General features: G+C 44.2%; 1 protein-coding gene across 1 annotated transcript in view; it reads left to right on the top strand.

The window, feature by feature from the left end:
* LOC307027013 (uncharacterized protein) overlaps positions 1-20,000 on the top strand; it is a gene marked incomplete at its 3' end in the record, with an annotated part of 22,462 nt that overhangs the window by 1,256 nt on the left and 1,206 nt on the right. Inside the window, exons 2-5 of the mRNA XM_079695192.1 lie at positions 1,221-1,325; positions 18,326-18,561; positions 18,750-18,916; positions 19,706-19,993. Coding sequence (XP_079551318.1) covers positions 1,221-1,325; positions 18,326-18,561; positions 18,750-18,916; positions 19,706-19,993 — 796 coding nt within the window. The remainder of the gene's footprint in view (positions 1-1,220; positions 1,326-18,325; positions 18,562-18,749; positions 18,917-19,705; positions 19,994-20,000) is intronic.

Here is a 20,000-nt window from a genome sequence, read left to right as displayed (position 1 = left end):
CAGGCCTTCAACAACAACAAATGCACCTATAAGTGCATGCATACAAATGTGCAAACTGGATAAATCCACATGAATGTAACTATTTACAAATGAAATTACAATTCAATTTCAAGAATCTGTAAATAAGGCTGTCTGTCCCCATAAGCAAAGTAGTAAACATTGTATAAAGATACATAAAGTGAAAACTGGACACAAAATCTACAATCAATTACAAATTAAATTACAATTTCAAGAATCTGCAAATAAGGTGGTCTGTCCTCATGAGCAATGTAAACAACATTGTATCATTTAGATACCGAAAGTACAATATATTGAACACTGTGCTGCTGTCATTTCCCCCTAATGATAACCTGAGATGGTGAATTATAACTCACAATGAAAATGGTTCAGGAAAGTGGGTATAGAGTAGACATGTAGAACTAGATAAGCTTATGATAAGCCAGCCTTGTCTACTTATGAAGGAAAAGTGGGAGGTTATTTTTAATGAACAGTAGCTTCTCTGCTTTATCAGCCATAAGTCTGTTCCTCTTCTCATCAAGCACATGAGAGGCAGCGCTGAACAGTCTCTCGCTGTCAGTGCTTGTGATTTGATCTTACTCCGCATATTTGTCCGGGTGTTTTGATTTCAAGTGGTGGAGTAATCCCGAAGTGGTGAAAGTCTTTGCAGTTACACCCCCTCGAGACATGTCAGCTCAACACGTTTTACAAATCGCAATCCGCGCCTCTTTCTCTGATATTTTTAAATATCTCCAAGCGCCAGACATGTTGGCTGTAAGCCAGCCGCGAGCATGGTCGCGCGCCGTGCTTGTCGCCGCGTTTTGATTACGTCATCACAACAACACGTTAGCTTACCAACGTAAACCTGTTCTCTGACATTCGGTGATATTTTTTCGGTGCTAGAACCCTTTCGGCCGAAAGCCGAAAGGGCCTTTTTAACCATTTTCGGCCGATAATTTTCGGCGGCCGAATATTCGGTGCATCCCTTATATAGTGATCTCCCAGTGAAATCATCCTCACACTCTACGTGTTGGACTTTGTGTTAAATTAAGCAAATAAAATACAAATATGTAAAACGTTTCACTCTCAAATGAATTTTAACAACAGAAACCCACAATCAAGACTCAAAAACTCTAAAAATCTTTAATCAGGTGAACAGTCATCGATCAAAATCTGCTCTTTAAATAAACTAATGATGCTTAAAACATGTGTTGTTTCCACAGACAGACAGCAGAGTCTCCAGTCCCCAGCTGTCTGTCTCTGAAGAGTGACCGGTCTATGTGGGACCCTCTAAACTTCAGTGATGAACCTGGACCCACAGACACAAAGTAAGAGTCTGTTTCTACTGTAACCTGACCTGAAGAGGATTCTGTTTTTAGTACATTAACAGAGTTGAGATCTTGCTCCTTGTCATCATCAGCAATAGTCAAGTCTCCTCTGATTTGGTGCAGTTTCCCCACTTGAAAGTGACTTGAGGCATCTACTGACTTTGAACAGGGTTCCTCTCCAATGCAGGTTTCCCGCGGGGTCTTCAAAAGTCTTAAAAAGTCTTAAATTTGATAATATAAATTTAAAGCCTTAAAAAGGTCTTAAATATGACCCAACAAATAAGAAAGGTCTTAAATATGATTTAGAAGGTCTTAAAAATGATCGGATTTGAAAGGTACTTCTGTGTTGCGATAGCGTCTAAATGTGTTTTGTGGAAAACGTCCGGGCTGCAAAGTAACCAGTACGGTAATAGCCTTTCAGTTCCCCCCAACAATTTGTTTTGAATTAAAGGTCCCATGTCATGGCCATTTCCACTGATCATAATTCCATTGTTGAGTTCTACTAGAATAGATTTATATTGTGCAATTTTCCAAACTCACATTGGTTTCTCAAACAGCATCTCTGTAAACTACGTGTATTCACTGAATTTCACTCTCTGCCTTTAACGGCTCGTTGTAGCTCCAATAGCTCCAGCCCCCACCCTCCCTGTGAGCACAGTGTGCTCTGATTGGTCGGGACGTTGTGAATCGTGCTGAGCTCCGTGGAGGTGTGGTTTCCTAGTTTAGCGATACACAGCGAAACACAGCCAAACTCACCCTGAGCACACACAAAGTCACAGCCGAAGTAAAAACAATAAGTGTAGCTTGATATTGAGTAAGAAAAAGATTGATAAACGCTGTGAGAATGGGTCTGCAGTGAGAATGGGTCTGCAGAGAGAATGGGTCTGCAGAGAGAATGGGTCTGCAGAGAGAATTTCGCCGCGATCCCAACTGTCTGTTATCAGCCTGCAGCCAGGGAGCAGAGATCAGCAGAGCTGCCTGCACTGTGTGTGTGTGTGAGGAAGTCCGTGGATTGGTCAATTTGGACCAATCAGCGGGGGCTTAACGTAACGGCTCCGCGGACGTAACGTAACGGCTCCACGGATTGGTCCATTTGGTTCCGGGTAACGCATGACATCATGAGTTACCCGGAAGAATCAATGGACAGTGACGTATCTCCAACGAGGCGTTTTGGGGAGGTATTTTCTGTGTTAGAGTTTTACTCCTACAGGGTGCACTTTGAGGGTTTTGACTCTGCAGACCGTTTACATGCAGAAAAACCTTCATAACACACAAGGGGACGGGTAATAACCAGAAAAAGCATGACATGGGACCTTTAAATCAACATGCAACCAGCAATCACTGTTTCCCTCGGCCCCTTATTGGAGAACACCCAGCTAGTAACCTAGCAACCAAGCTTCAGCTAGTGGCAGTCAGAAACTCATGTATCTTCAAATCTACTTACAAATAAATATGGGGAAGTGTCAGTTCAACCGTATTTGGTTGGAAAACATCTAATTTAGTGCTTGGTTGAAACCAGTGGAGGGGAACGTGTGGAGCTCAGATGAGAGGGCTCTGATTACAGTTTTAATCCTGTCAAACTGTGTGTTTTATGCCATATTTTATGAGAGATAAAATGATTTTCTGCCACAGGAGTTTGACAGAGAATAACTGAACAAGTACACAGTAAAATAACTTCATAGTAGCCTACTTGTGGTAGAAGTCCAACTAGTACTGAGTCCAACAGTAAAGTACTTCATTGGACTTCACAGGACAAATTGAGGCTTAAAAATATGAGAAGACAGATCGATACCTCCATAATCTTCAGTGTGGTTAGCTATGAATCTTCCAAAACTTCCAAACACCTTGTCCTGGACATAGTTTCTACAGCATAAACTGTGCAACAGTACAGTAGGCCCACACAAACTGCAGAACACCGGGGCTTTGGGAACACTCAAAATTACTTAAAATTATTTAATTCCCATTTAACCTGTTATGGGGCTTTTTCCCCCCGTTTTTTTTCTCAGGAAACTGTGTCTCAGGGCTTCTTAAAATGTAGCAAACTATTCATTTGTCCTGCTCATTTAACAGGAAGAAACTCAGCTAACTGATGATATGAACCATGTTTACCGAAACAAAACACAAGTCTCACAAGAAGCGTCTAAATGAGCCCTGAGCGTAAAAAATGCTAACGCACTCTAGGTATAAATCAATCGATATACTTATCGGATATGCACAAACACGCTTATGCTAACAAGCTGAGATTCTAGAAATATAAGTATCATCACTGAGCGATCAGAAATCGCGACAGGGGAAGCAAATACAGACATCACACAATGCAGCTTTAGGTAGCAAAACACGGAGATATGCTCACCTTTTGCTGTTATTCTGATCAAAAACGAGAAAAACGCGGCTGAAGGTTAATCCATAGGTTAATTCAATGTGTCTGTCACTTTGAAAAAGTATTGATAATCTATAATTCAATTTTTATGTGAAAAACGGAGTTTTCATTAGCTGCTAATGATAGCTTCCAGAGTGATTGACAGCTTCCTGTTTTGTCCCCTTGGATACGAATCCAAACAACTCACAGACTGCACCGGGCGCTGACGTAGGCGCCCTGTGACCATCAGATTTGACGACGCTGATTTGCTGAAATTATGTTTTGGCGGCATAGTTTAAAGATAGCAACAGTCAGCTGCTAGTGGCTGCTGCTGCACTGGTTGAGGCAGTGTTGCCAACTCCATAGTAAGGAAAGTAGCTATTGGCTGTCCGAAAAGTCGCCAGAAGTCCCTAAATGACGTCATCGCCTAATTTGCATATCATGTAATGGCGGTAAAATAACGTTCCACCCCCTTCAAGGATCTAAACTTGAAACCACCAGAGTAAATCCAGACGACAGTAGATCAGAAATGTCTCTATTAGAAAAAGTAGAAATAGTTTTAGTAGTTTTTAATAGAAATCTCCCTTACAATAAAGGCAGTGTGGCCATGTGTCATCTCCAATAAATGGCTTCAACCATCTTTTAAACTCAGGGTTTGATTCCCACTCCTTTCGTGAATACAGTTTAGACTAAGGTGACCAGACGTCCCCGTTTTCCGGGGACAGTCCCCATTTGTATTGGCCTGTCCCCGGTTGAAACTGTCCCCGGAAATGTCCCCGTTTTTTTAATATACGTTAAAAACACATAGCAAGGTGAAATAAAACGTTTCATGTCAGGAAACACTGGGTAAACAGACAGTGGTCGAGCCAGCCCCCACTTGAGAAAAAACAGTCAAGCCAGCCCGCACATTGTATTGCAGTGCGCGAATAAAATAGATAGAGGCCTGTAAATACTGCCTTCAAAATAAAAGCGTTTACTCGGTCAATAACACATATACCTAAAAAACACACCAAACATATTCATATATACTGGAGCTCAAATTAAGAAATATGTACTATATAATGTGATCAATAATCATTTAAAACAAACTGCGTATAACTACCACATTATAACTGAGTGAATGTAAAATATAAGTATACAGTTATGAAGACATATCGGACATTTCCACTGGGTGACTAATTTCAATTGATGTTGACACCATCTCACAACACTCCTCAAATAACATTACTTTCTGAAGCACAATTTAAAATGTATGGTGTTTAAAATCTCAAATTAGATCTATTGTCCATCTAGATTTTGATTATTATTTATTTAGTGGAAACCGTCCATAATCAAAGAGTCATTTGAAGTCAATCAAATACTTATTTCACTTCAGGGTGATAGCAGGAGACCCCATCTAGTCAATCAGAGAAAATCAGGACAATCTGATGAAGAATTTCAAAATAAAATACTTTTGAAATCTCATATAATGGGCTATCGCCCTTCTGTTTTTATACAAGAATAAATAAAAAACTGTCAAATTATCAAAGACTTATTTCATTCCAGGGTGATAGCAGGACATCCCATCTAGTCACTCAGAGAGCATCTGGACAATCTGATGTACAGTTTCAAAATAAAAGACCTTTGAAGTCTCTATAGCTATCTTCCTTCTGTTTGTATCCAACAGTTAAAATGTTTGAATTACATTGAACCAGAATTTCCCCCCTTTTTTCTTTAACAGTGAAGAAAATTGGATATGTTAATGATATATTGACCGCAAAACTCAATGTCCCCGGTTTTAATTTTGAAAATCTGGTCACCTTAGTTTAGACTGTGACATGATGACCTACGTGGATGTTTAGCTTGTCACAGAGAGGCACACACACAGTGGACGAGGTGATTACGTGAGTGAAGCTGTCTCGACGCGGTAGTGTGGCTGTCTCCTCTCTGCTCTGACTGCAGCTGAGGTGCTGCGGGAGGCAACTGTGAGTCTGCGCGCCTGTGAGTACTATGGGAGGGCTGAGGGGCTCACGGCAGCTTGTTAACTGCAGTACAATACGTGAGTCTCCAAACACCAGAAAAGTCCCTAATAAAACCATTACAAGTCGTTAGATTAGTCATTAGTCGCTTTTGACAAAAATAAGTAGCCAGAGGGTTTGGAAAGCCGCCAAATTTAACGACAAAGTCGCCAAGTTGGCAACACTGGGTTGAGGGCTCCTCTCTTAGCGCCCAGACGACGAGAGAGAGAGAGGGTAATGATACATGGCAAGGCCAGGCAGGAAACATGTGACTTATCAGTAACTTTAGACATCGTAACACCATTTTAACGATATTTTATTGTAGATTATACATTTTACTGATACCAATTATATAATATTTACCTTGTTCATTAAAAATAAAAATTAAAAAAATAAAGATAATTTTTTTTAAATATATATATTTTTTTTATGTGGGAAGAGGTGGGGCGGCGCCCCTAGCGCCCCTATGGGCCGGCCACCACTGGTTGAACATGAATACATTTACTTTGTAAGTAATTATGGGACGTATTTCTTTGTTCATAGCAATTTTACTTCATACTTTATTGCCGTGAAATAGGTCTTAAATTCTATTCAAAGTGGTCTTAAATTTGAGTTGGCGAAACCTGCAGGAACCCTGCAATGACACAGCTTTACTTTTCAGTGTTTTATTTCAGCAGTTTACTGAAAACAGAAGTCCATTTACTTGCTGAATGGGTCATTTAGTGTAGGGGAAAAACTTTTGAAACAAGAAAGATGCATTTATACAACTTGCAAGTTATTAAAATAAACAAAGCCTGCAAACAATACACTGACACTGCTGCCTTAATTGTGAATATTTTACAAATAAACTGGGCAGACTAAGCAAAGAAATATTCATTTTAAACATGAATTTTCTAAACCCAAGCTCTTTTAAAATCTCCGCTGATTTCATTAACTGGATTTTATTAGAAAGGTTTTTAATAACAACACACTCTCACTCAATAATCGTCCAGGAGCGACGTTTGGTCAGGGTTCCGTGGCGTGCAGTTGTGACGCTATACTCCTTCAGCTTCATAAAGGGACGCACATAGCTTTCAACTGATTGCAATGTATTCCCATCTGCGGCGGGATTTGACGCTCATGGAAGCACGGCATTCGTTTGTGTCGGCTGCCCTTAAAGGCAATGTGAGCGTCCATTCCCATTGGATAACGGAGAATTGTACACTCGGAGGTAAGTATTCCCCTTACTGTCGATTGATTTTACAGTGATATCTGCATTACTCATCGACTAAAGAAAACCAGAGTATCCTTGTTAATTACACAACATTGATTGGTTTAAATTGTGTGCAATGCTTTTGTATTTTTCCCCTTCGATTCGGAGAAACAAATATTTTTTCGGAGTAAAGGATGGCAGAAGACACTACACTACCCAGAATCCCCAGCTATTGTTTAGGACTACACAATGTGCTCTGTTTGACAAACCCCCGTGATTAGTTCTCAAGCTCTGTGATTGGTTGACCTCCAACTGCATTCCATATGAAAAAAAACGTTTCGGAAAAGATAAAATCATACTTTATTCAGCAGTGCTTGCTTTACTCTTTGAAAGTCATCACATGAATGCATTGTAATAAATGGTTTGGCTGCATTAAATATATTACACATCTGTCATAGTTCTTTATTTTTATTGATCTACAGAGATCGGGCTCAGAATAGACCGGAAACTGTTCTTTTACTGTTCAGTTTGAATTTAACAATAAAGTTAGTAGTAATATTTTGTTTTGATATTATTGTTTTTTATTAACTACTAGACCGCTGGGTCATGTTAAGACCATCTTTTCTGTGTTGCTGTGGGTTTTTTCCATCGCTTTTATGTTACAAATATCAAAACAATAACTATATCCGTCGTAAACTACACCAGAAACAGCAGTATATTTTATTTTGTTAACACTGTAAACTTGACAGTTTTTTAAACCAAACCACCTACTGGTTAAAGCACGTTATTACACGTTTAGAGTAATGCAGGTAGATTGTGTTGCTTTTTAATGACTGTTTAAAATGCCTTTTTCTTAATGTCTTTTATTATTATTAACTACTTGTTGCTAGGGACGCTGCTATTGATATTGTGTTTCGCAACATGTTCTCTATCTATGGCACGTCTGTACTGGGAGTTGTAGTTTTAAAAGACGTTTTTGTATTTCCCATAATAAGAAGTTGCCAGTATACTCTGTACATCCCTGGAGGTTTAGGGGATAGGAAACGCTCAAATTTAAAACATATAATTAATAAATGTGTGAAAATTGCTTGTGCCCATAATGGGCAGCATTAATATATATACCCACATGCCAGCTAAGGTCAGAAGAGTTTTATTTAGCTGGTCTTATGTCTGTGACCCCTCCTGTTGTTAATTGATAAGCTTGAAACATGCACTTGTCAAGGTTCAGAGGCACATTTTGCAAATATGGCAGTAGCCATCGATCATCTTAAGATAAGATATACTTTATTGATCCCAAGTTGGAAACATTTGCGTTACATCAGCATGTGTAACAGTTGTAAATATGAAGTGGTGTTTATTTGTAAATCATTTAGTATAATCACACAAATTCTGTGTTCTATATTTAATAATTCTGTGTTCTTTATTGATTGATTGTTCAATACCTGACAAGGCCGGAGATGAAATATCTATATACATCCTATAAGAGTATAATATTATGTATAATATCAGTTAAAATAAGTGCTTCAACATAGTTAACATTGCTGGAGGTATGCACAAATATTGATAGATGTCTTGTAATGCACTATTGAGGAACCCGCGACCCAAGTTTTCCATTCATTGCATAACTACACCGTTTGTGTATATGATGTCAATAAGCCTTAGAAAATCTTGAAATCTTGAAAGGGATGTGCAAAATAGTCATTATATACAGTCTTTAATTAACTATTAGTAGAGAATAACGAGTAATGAATATACTTTATAGGGATCCTATTAATATCTAATAATAAAAATAATGAAATTCAATAACATGCTTTAACCACCAGGTGTCCCTTTCTATCAGCTGTGCACCTTTATGGTGTAAATACAGCCTATCTACCAATTGGATCAAATATAAAAGACAGCCGAATTAGTGTTGATCCTGCAAAGAGACGTATTGTGTGAAAAGAAATGTAAGATGTTGTTTGTTTTCGGTCTATTTGTTAATGACGATGTGATGTGAGATGTGAGACTGGAATTGCACAGGGGAAAATAACGTATCTTTAGATGCAGATTTAGTTAAACTAATACGTTTGCGCTGTGGACCAACACTATACATTGACGGGGAAGGGGGTAGCAATAAAGATAACACCATTAAACAGTTACACAACATAACAGAAATAATATCGATAGCAGCGTCCCTAGCAACCACCTTGGTAACAATGAAAACGTTCTATGGAAACAATTTCCTGAAGTAATCTTCGTAATAACTAGCAAACTAAAGATCATGTACATCCACTGCACACATAATCTGAAATAACAACTCATATTTCTTGCATCAAATGACATCAAAACGCATTTTAATGGCCAAACTAGCTTTAAAATAGGCATTTTCCACCGAGAATAAAACAAAGTTCGGCCATGTTTTTTTTTTCTGCAGGGAGAAATTTGAAGCTCACGTGACATAGACGCCAGCCATTGGAATAAATGGTGAAAAAAAACAGTGTTTGTCAAACAGAGCAAAAGGTGTAGTCCTAAACGATAGCTGGGGATTCTGGGTAGTGTAGTGTCTTCTGCCATCCTTTACTCCGAAAAAATATTTGTTTCTCCGAATCGAAGGGGAAAAATTGAAAAGCATTGCACACAATTTAAACCAATCGATGTTGTGTAATTAACAAGGATAATCTGGTGTTGTTTAGTCGATGAGTAGTGCAGATATCACTGTAAAATCAATCCACAGTAAGAGGAATACTTACTTCCGGGTGTACAATTCTCCGTTATCCAATGGGAATGGACGCTCACATTGCCTTTAAGGGCAGCCGACACAAACGAATGCCGCGCTTCCATGAGCGTCAAATCCCGCCGCAGATGGGAATACATTGAAATCAGTTGAAAGCTATTTGCGTCCCTTTATGAAGCTGAAGGAGCCCAGGGGCGTCACAACTGCACGCCACGGGACCCTGACCAAACGTCGCTCCTGGACGATTATGGAGTGAGAGTGTGTTGTTAATAAATGAAATTAATTCTTTATAACAAGAAAGATTGTTTCCTCTATTTTAGCAGGAATATTGAGTGAATTAAATTAACAGGATTTTATTAGAAAGGTTTTTAGCAAATCGAAATGAATAATTTTTAACAATAAATATTGTATTTATTTATTGTTCTTCTTAAATTCAATGTATTTAACCTCCTAAAATCGTATATCCTTTTAACACCTATCAGAGTAGGCTAATTGCAGGATGTTAAATTAAATACAATGTCAATTAACCTCTTAAGCACTGAGCCTGTTTTTCAGGTCTCAGGCTCCAAAATGCCACTAACACAGCAAAGACTATATCTTCACTTCTAAAAGGGGTAAATTAATAATCTTTTCTCTCAAAGCAAAGTTACATCTGTGAGTTGGATGTAGAAGTGTCAGAATTAATCTAGATGTTTTTATTTTAAAGTAAATTCAGATGGAACATAGTAAAAACATGTAAATTATAATGTCCGCCTAAAAAAAACATTACTTATAGTGAAAACCAGCCTTGAATGATGGGATAGGAGACTAAAAGCTTTAGGAATCCAAACTATAACATATAATAAGTACCCTGTATCAAGATTGATGCAAAACAAGTGAAATTTGACCTTTTTAGAGAGGTTTAGAAAAATAAAGTCCAGGCAGACTCACCTCTGGATAATTTGGGAACCATCGGTTCCATTTGACCTTTTTCACTGTAAAAATAATTGAATTACTTTGAATTATCACTATAGGTATTCATTCCATCCAAATACAACTGTTGTGAAAAAATTTAAAATTAAAAAATTTAGAAAAACACACTCCGTTATCCTCTTAGGCCCCACAATGCTAACAGTGAGCCTCTGGATTTGCCCCGAGCGAATAATGCTAACCCATTATGCACCGGAAATCACTCCTAGCTCCCTTATTACTTATCCCAGCTGCACATCCAACACATCGTTTATGATGTAAAGACACAGAATCTAACGGTGCCCACCTCAACTGTTGGAGATTAGGAGGATGTTTAAAACCAACCTCGTCTCCGCGTGTCGTTTGGTAAACTGGCTAAATTCGTAAAAAGGAAGGGATTAAGAAACACCAGAATGCAAGTTAAACAATAATCTTGTTTTAATGATACAAGGTAAAAATACAAATACAAAGGAAGTACTTCCTGCTCTTTCTCCTGTCTCACTCTCTGGTCAGCCTGAAGAAAAATATATCGAACCAAAGGAAAACACAGGCTTTCATACTAAAAACACAGGAGGAGGTGTGTGCGTGCTTTCCCCCAGAGGTCATCTTATTGGGAGAGACCAACACATGGCCTGTCGTACCCAATCAGCGCGACGCAGCAGAAGAAACCCGGAAACAAAAAGTCTCTTTCAGTTTGACGAAAACCAGACACCTTTTGGTGTCTGGTACGAACCTACTCTAAACAACAAGTTTCCTTATCTTATTCCACATCTTGCAGCCAGCACACACACATCCCCTTTATGGCCCTTTGTCCCTGAGTCCATCTTTCCCCCCTCAGGTTACCACACACAAGTTAAAAGTGTGTTTTAAGATATAGTTGTTATAGTTGGCTAAATATACTTAATACATGTAAATTACCTTCATATCAATAATAACGAGGAACACATTACCTATGCTCTTAAGCAATATTAGAGATGCTTTTCAAATAGTCAAACTTCACACAGGCCTAATATAGAGAACACTCATTGGTCCTGCAGCCCTTCCAGCCATTTGAGCTATTGTTCACATCCTTACTTCAAATAAAAGGTTTCACATTGCATATTTCCATCTTCCTTTACACATACTGTTATTATTAATACAAAGTAATCAACCACACACATCTATTGAAAACAAGTAGATTTCCCTGATCATTTGACATGCTGAAAATCTTAAGAAGAATGTCCCCTCCCCCAGCTCTCTCGTCCCTGTCATAAAAGCTGCTTCCATTTCATATAGAGTAATAAAACATGTTTAAGCTAATTTCTCCACAATGTTTGTAGCCATTTAGTACCCACACATGAAAGAATAAAAACAGAGGTATAGTTGAACAGTAATCATGCAGCACATATATTTACTGCAATGAAAACACACACATTTGCCCTAAGCATGTGTAACGCACCCTCTTCTTTTATGAGGGAAACATTCCAGAGTTTTGGAGCTATCCCCAAATTAGGATGTCCCCTGCTCACATCCCTCTCTGAACACAAAGACTTCACCTCAATATATTGGGGAGGGAAAATATACTTTGTCCCTTCAAATTTAACACACATGAATATATATAAGGTGACATTAAAATGAATATACCAGATTTAACTTTCCTGCCATAACACGTTACTTTAATACTTCAAATAATTCAAATAGTCCTTCACAACACTGAAAGATACACACTTGCAACGTTATCAACACAAACGTAAATCAAAAGAAGTGGCGCTCTGTAGCTACACAATGCTAACGTGGCTTACCTTTGTCTTTGTCTGGTCTAAACTGGTCTTCAATGGCATTAAAACGATAACAACGATGATGTAGTTAATCCATAGGTTAATATCCAATGTGGCTGTGTCCCCTTTGAAATGTTCTGATAATCTATAAGCAATAAAACTGCAATTCCGTTATCTGCTGTCCGCTCTGTGCTCCGTCCGCTCTGGGTCCTGCAATTCCTGCTTCCTTACGTAGTAAACAATAAGTAAAGTCTGCTTCGTAAAGTGCTTACACCGGCTGGCATTCTTCATACTTTACGCAGGACCATATCTCTGGAACCCATTGGTCGATTTGGGTGATTTACACCTTTTTCTTAACCAAAATATCCAATAGAATCGAGGGGCAGTTTCCAAATCCACGTAAACATTACCATATAACTATATAACACAGAAGCAAACAAAGCACATCTGAAAGTACAAGCCCGGACGGCAAAACTTTATACCCAGTATATTGGCATAAATATGATGGTGGATTATCAGTAAACAATTCTACGTGACACAAAGACATTGGATTAACCTTGAGCGGCGTTTTTATTCCGGTGAACACAACTTTTGATTACAAATCAAAAAAGGTAAGACGTAATTATTGTAATATTTTTGAAACCGGATGTTGTTTACTTTCTCTTTTCTGGCTGATAGCTCCGCAATTCGGGGTCCTACAGTAATGACATTACATGTGTGGAATCTGTAGAGTCTCAGCTTTAATCAGATATCTTGTATGTGCAGTGACGATAAGTAATAAGCGCATTGCTACCGTGAGTGCTGTACAAAAGTCCGTTAGCATTTTTTCGCTCCATGCTAATTCAAAGGCTTGGTATTACTCTTGTGTTCCTTTTAGCTAAAAATGGTTCATATTGTTAGTTAGCTGAGTTTCTTATCGTTAAAAGGGTATGGAACATTAATAGTTTCATAAATGTTAAGAAGCCCTGAGACATAGTCTCGTAAAAAAACGGTGGCGGGGGGGGTCCCTCGTACTTAAGAGGTTAAGGCTTCTTTTACCTATCCTTTTAACAATAACTAACAGAGAGTCTAAGCTCAGAATGCTCTGCAAAATTAGCACACCAAATTGATACTTAATATACAAACAATGACGCGCAGGGTTATAAAAGGACACGTAGCACACACGCAAACAATTTACCAGAACATAAAACATCTTAGCGAAACGTGGCTCTGCGGACCTCTCACACAACACTAAGGATCTGAGTGTCTGACCGGCTGCCTGTCCTGACTTGGTAGAATGCCTCCTGTCTGCACGCTTCAGTGTGTTACCGGCTGCCTGTCCTGACTTGGTAGAATGCCTCCCGTCTGCACGCTTCAGTGTGTTACCGGCTGCCTGTCCTGACTTGGTAGAATGCCTCCCGTCTGCACGCTTCAGTGTGTTACCGGCTGCCTGTCCTGACTTGGTAGAATGCCTCCCGTCTGCACGCTTCAGTGTGTTACCGGCTGCCCGTCCTGACTTGGTAGAATGCCTCCCGTCTGCACGCTTCAGTGTGTTACCGGCTGCCTGTCCTGACTTGGTAGAATGCCTCCTGTCTGCGCGCTTCAGTTTGTCACCCGGCTCGCACGCACCAACTATTTAACTCCTTCAGGTAGCGGCACCCGGGCTTTCTGATTAGTGTGATTACACCCGGCTTGCCAGAGGAGGACTGCCTGTGATCATTACACACTCGATTTCTATCCCTATTAATGGGTCATTTGTATTTAAATGAACACATTTGTAACGCTAATTGAAGAAACAAACTCCTCAATGTCAGTTTCGGTAATTTATTGACAAGGATGACGACACCCTGAAACAGAGTAATGCAGCAAGATAAGCTGACAAAGTATTACATCCATGCAATTTAATCAACACAAATATATACCACGAAACAGAGTATAGTAGTATAATAGTATAATATATATATAGTATAATATATAGTATAATATAATAGTGGAAACAGTCTTACATGAATGAGTGGACGAACGTCTCAATTCGAGGCGGAGTGAATGAACAATGTTTGAACTAAAATGGCCGCTCGGCACTACCGGGTCAGAGCACGGCATAACCGGGCAGCGACAGCAGTGACACTGCCCTCTAGTGGCCGGCGATAAACTCTTCATCCCCCCCAGACCGGAAAGCTATGGGCCGGAATAGGTTAACGGTCTAAATCCCGTATCCAGCTGCAAGACTCGGGTTCGTAACGTGCAGGCGGCCTCCTCACGCGGCCCGGCCGAGTCGGCTGTGGCAGCATCGGCGGCGACTGCGGCACCGGGAGTGGTGCACCCAGGAAGGCACCCGTAGGAACAGTGAGGTCAGAGGACGCCTCATCAGCAGGCGTCGGTGGGGAAGTGCCAATAGCCGAGTCGCGGGGCCCGACAGCCGGCCGCTGAGCAATCCCCTGGGGTGTCGCCCAGCCCGGGTGGATAGGTGGGGGCTGATGACCCAGGGCAGCGGGCGACGGCGCAGCCGACTGCTCACGGGCGCAGGGTGTGGCCGGCGTGTAGGCACGGAGGAACCGCCGGTTGCGCAGTGTCAGACGTCCCGAACCGTCAACCCTGACCCGATACTGGTCGTGGCCTGGCGACTCCACCACGATCCCTGACCTGTCCCATTTGTGGGGGCTCGGGCCTTGCTGGTTCTGGAGGAATACCCTTTCGCCGAGTGCCAATGGGCGGAGCGGTCTCAAGTGAGTCCCCAGAGACTCGGTGGTACGGGACATACGGGTCCGAAGGGCGTCCTCCTTCGCCGCCCATGCCTCGCGCCATAGCAGGCGGATATGCGGGTTCGAGAACTTCTCGAGGTGGTTCACGAAGGAGAGCGAGCCACGAAGGGGGCGGCCGAAGATGATCTGTGCTGGCGAGAGGTCGCAGTCGGGGTCAGGCGTGTTACGCAACTGCAGCATAGCGCGCAGGAAGCGGTCCTGATCAAGGCTGCCCGACGGGCCGGTGTTGGACATCAAGAGGCGCTTAGCAGTCTTAACCGCAACCTCCGCCCTCCCATTCGACTGCGGAAAGCTAACGGAAGACACACGGTGTTTGACGTGCCATAAGCGGAGGAAGTCCTCAGTGTGGCTCGCCTTGAATTCCGGACCACCGTCGCTCGAGAGCTCCTCCGGTACGCCAAAGGTGGCGAAGAACGACCGGAGGTGTTGGACCAGGCCAGCTGAGCCCGCCAGGGCAGTACCCGCCGTAGAGCTCAGGACCTCTACCCAGCCCGAGAGCCGATCCCCGACAACTAGGTAGTGACGGCCCCCATAGTCGAAGAAGTCAGCAAACACCGCCTCGAATGGCGTGGACGGGGGTGAGGACGGCCGGGGGGGTGTAGCCGCCTGTGACGGAGCATTGCGGTTGCAGTCTGCACACCCGTCCCTGGTGGCCTGAATGTCCCCGGACATCCCGGGCCAGTAAACTATGGCTCGGGCATGCTGCCCCATAGCTGAGGTCCCCTGGTGAGCGGCATGGAGATGCCGAAGGACCCTCCCACGGAGGGACGGGGGAACCACGACGCGGTCCCGATAGAGCAGGACGCCGTCCTGGGCGTAGACGGACTCACAGACCGATGACAGACTCGCCAGGGCAGGGTCGTGAACGTCAATCCCACCCTCCTGCTCGATGAGTTGGAGGAGGTGGCCGAGGCGTCCATCAGCCGCTGTTTCCCGTGCGAGGAGGGGCCAAGAGACGGCTCCGAACTCCCGTGCGTCGTCGCGGATGGAGGCCATGAGTGCTGACTCTACGGCGTCAGGCCCGCTCGGCAGCCCCAATGAGAGGCCGTTCGCTGAACCCGAGGGGGAAGGATGCCTCGACGTGGCATCAGCGGCATAGTTGCTCTTGCCAGGCAGATGCACAATGTCGAAGCGCCATGGGAGGGTGCGCTGCTTGAGTCTAAACAGACGCGAGTTTGTGATCTCATCCAGCGCACGGTCGCCAAAGATTTTCACCAACGGCTTATGGTCGGTGACCACGACGAGGTTGTCGGACCCCTGCGTGAAGTACTGCGTCTGTTCCAGGCCCCAGGCCACAGCTAGGGCCTCTCCCTCGACAGCCGCATAGCGCCAGCCCGCGAGGATGATCCTCCACCCTCCTGGACAGCAGTCCGGTATGCCCGAGGCACAGTGACAATGTTGCTGGAGCAGAAAGTAGCCAATGCCACGCATGGACCAGTCAGGGCGGAGGCAGGTACGCTTCTGCATGTCGTAGATCTCCACGCCCTCGCGGATGGCCTCCATTATGGCTTGCTTGGACGTCTGGAAGTGCTCCTCCAGAACGGGGGACCATAGGAACACACAGCGTGGGCTGAGGAACGGCTTAAATGGAGCCATCGTGTCACGCAACTGGGCGTAGTTAGCCACCTGGTTGACAAGGCCGAACCAACTCCTGATGTCCGTCGTGGAGCCTGGGGTGGGGAAGTCCCGGATGGCGTCCAAGTATTTTGGGAGCGGTTTGATGGTAGATTCCGACACCCTGAAGCCAGCGAAGTCGACCCACCCCTCCGCGAACTGAAGCTTGTCCGGATTCAACACGATGCCCGACCGGCCGACACGCGTCAGGAAGTCGATGGTCCTCCACCAGTGTTGCTCTAGGTCGGTGTCATAGTGGATGGTGTCATCCACACAACGTTCCTTGCGTTCATAGTCCGAGAGGACGGCGTCAAACCGACGGTTGTAGCCATCCCCTGACGACAGGAAACCCTGTGGTGCCCTGGTGTAGCGCCAACGGCCGAAAGGCGTGATGAAGGTAGTGAGGTGGCGATCCGACTCACGCGGGGGAACACTGTGGTAGCCGTTCCAGGCGTCCGTGACGGTCTTCCAGTTGCCCTTCGGGAGACGGCGTGCGAGGTGGAACGGGGACTCAGTGGCGAAGGTCTCACGTTGGCAGAACTTGTTGAGGGGGGAGAGGTCCACGGTCCCGCGGGGGGAACCGTCGTGCTTCCGAGTGACTACCATACGATGGCAACACGCCACCGGCTCGCCGTATGGCACGCGTTCAATGACCCCAAGGGCTTCGTCCCGCAGGAGGTCATCGTGAACCCTCCGCTGCCAGTGTAGAGGCACCGTAGCCGCGGTGTGGCATGCCTTAGGCGTAGCTGCAGGGTCCACGTGCATCTCGATAGGTGGCCCCTCCATGCATGGTAGTGCCCGATGGGGGCAAGTGTTGAATGTCGACGAGGCATATCTCCCGAGTAGCCAACCTTTCATCCGGTTATTGTTCTCTGGCGTACAAGGGAACGGCAGTGCTGCAGGGCGCCCAGGGGGGACCGTGCGCTGAGGACATGAGCACTGAGCGTCCCGGGGGTCACTTGGCCCCACGCAGCCGCCGTTGGTTGACCTCGTCGCATTGATGGACAGGGGCTGGACTGGCGTGTCAGCCGTGTCAGGGCTACGCCTGTCCTTGGGCCCCCCTGCAACGTCGTCCGACGGGAAGTTAACGGGCAAGAGGCCGAGGTTGAGCAACGACTCGTAGGAGAGGTACATGGCCCGGACTGAGCTGCTCACGTATAACATGGAACGGTAAGATGTAGTACGCCCCCCATTAAGTTCTTCTGAGGGCTGATGGAGCAGCTACAATGTTAGCCTAGCTTTAATCAAACCCATCTCATTCAGAAAACAAACATTTGTAAATGTTTATGCTCGTTGTGTTGGAGACAGACCTGACAAAGCTTTAACTCAGGATCAAATCAGTATCATTCTGTTGTTATTTAGGCATCCTTTCCAGATGTTTATTGCTATGAATTCACAGCAGATTCTCTGTAAGTTGGGTTTATAAAGCACCAGGTTAATACAGCTGTGTGTCTTAGTAGATGCAGTGAACTTGTGCTCCTCTGGGGGATGTCATGAATCCAGACAGGATGCTCTTTGGTTTCATGATCATGTGAATTGTAAGCTATCTACCTGATCACAAAGGTATATTGTTTAGACCTTTTTTTAAATATCAAACTAGAATGTTCCCCCTTGTTGTACCTTTGGTGATAATCAGCTCCCCTAAAGTGCTATAAAGGATGTGCTCATCTCAACAGAGGGAAGAGGAAGAGTGGTGTTCCTGTGGAGGAGCAGCTGTCCAGCTGTGCTCTGTGTCAGGACGTCCTGAAGGATCCAGTCTCTACCAGCTGTGGACACTGGTTCTGCAGACAGTGCATCACCTCATACTGGGAGCAGAGACCTCCATCAGGAGACCCCTCCTGTCCCCAGTGTGGAGAAAGATCCAGAACCAGAGCTGGCCTGCATACAGCCAGTCAGAGCAGCTCTGTACGAGGTAAGAGGCCGAACTCATGCAGCGTCTTATTCCTCTTCCTGGTTCCTTTGGTCTGGATGAGGTATTCTGTTGTAGAGCACAGACATTAAGCTGTTTGCAAAACATTTCAACTCTGTCTGTTTTTATTAGTTTGATTGTTAGATTCTCAAAAGCATTTCCTGATTCTCTCCTGTTTCCTTCTCTTCCAGCAGATAGTGGTCTGCAGGAGGTTCTAGATGAACATAGGCTCAGTCTGAGGAGGAGATGTGAACGTGTGACTGAAGGAACTGATCAAAGTGAAACCCTCCTCAACAGCATCTTCACTGAGCTCTACATCACGCAAGGCCAGAGTGAAGAGGTTAATACCCAACATGAGGTGAGGCAGCTGGAGACAGCTTCCAAGAAGGAGACCCTCCATGACACTCCAATAAAGTGTCAGGACATCTTTAAAGCCTCACCTGACCAACAGACTCTCATCAGAGCGGTCCTGACCAACGGAGTCGCTGGAGTTGGAAAAAGCTTCTCAGTGCAGAAGTTCACTCTGGACTGGGCCGAGGGTTTGGGAAACCAAGATGTCAGTCTGGTGATCCCGCTCTCCTTCAGGGAGCTGAACCTGATCAAAGGTGAGCAGTACAGTCTTCTCAGGCTGCTCCATGTTTTCCATCCAACCTTACAGAAGCTCACAGCAGAGCAGCTGGCTGTCTGCAAAGTGCTGCTCATCTTTGACGGCCTGGATGAAAGCAGACTTTCTCTGGACTTCAGAAACAATGAGGTTGTGTCTGATGTCTCTCAGCAGTCCTCAGTCAACGTGCTGCTGACAAACCTCATCAGGAGGAAGCTGCTTCCCTCGGCTCTCGTCTGGATAACTTCCAGACCTGCAGCGGCCAATCAGATCCCTCCTGAGTGTGTGGACAGGGTAACAGAAGTACGAGGCTTCACTGACGCCCAGAAGGAGGAGTACTTCAGGAGGAGATCGAGTGATGAAGACCTGTCCAGCAGAATCATCTCTCACATCAAGAGCTCCAGGAGCCTCCACATCATGTGTCTGATCCCAGTCTTCTGCTGGATCACTGCTGCAGTTCTGGATCACATGTTGACTACAGACCAGAGAGGAGAGCTGCCCCAGACCCTCACTGACATGTACTCACACTTCCTGCTGGTCCAGACCAAGAGGAAGAAGCAGAAGTATGAAGAGGGCCATGAGACGAGTCCACAGCAGCTGACGGAGGCTGACAGGGAGCTTCTTCTGAAGCTGGGGAGGCTGGCGTTTGAACATCTGGAGAAAGGAGACATCATGTTCTACCAAGAAGACCTGCAGCGCTGTGGTCTTGATGTCACCGAGGCCTCGGTGCACTCAGGACTTTGTACAGAGATCTTCAAAAGAGACAGTGTGATCTTCCAGAAAACAGTCTACTGCTTTGTTCATCTGAGCATTCAGGAGTTCCTGGCTGCAGTCTACA

This window comes from Notothenia rossii (assembly GCF_949606895.1).
Source record: "Notothenia rossii genome assembly, contig: scaffold_124, whole genome shotgun sequence".
NCBI classification, from domain to species: Eukaryota; Metazoa; Chordata; class Actinopteri; order Perciformes; family Nototheniidae; genus Notothenia; species Notothenia rossii.
Note: the sequence above shows the minus strand (reverse complement) of the source record. Positions and strands in the feature narration are given on the sequence as shown.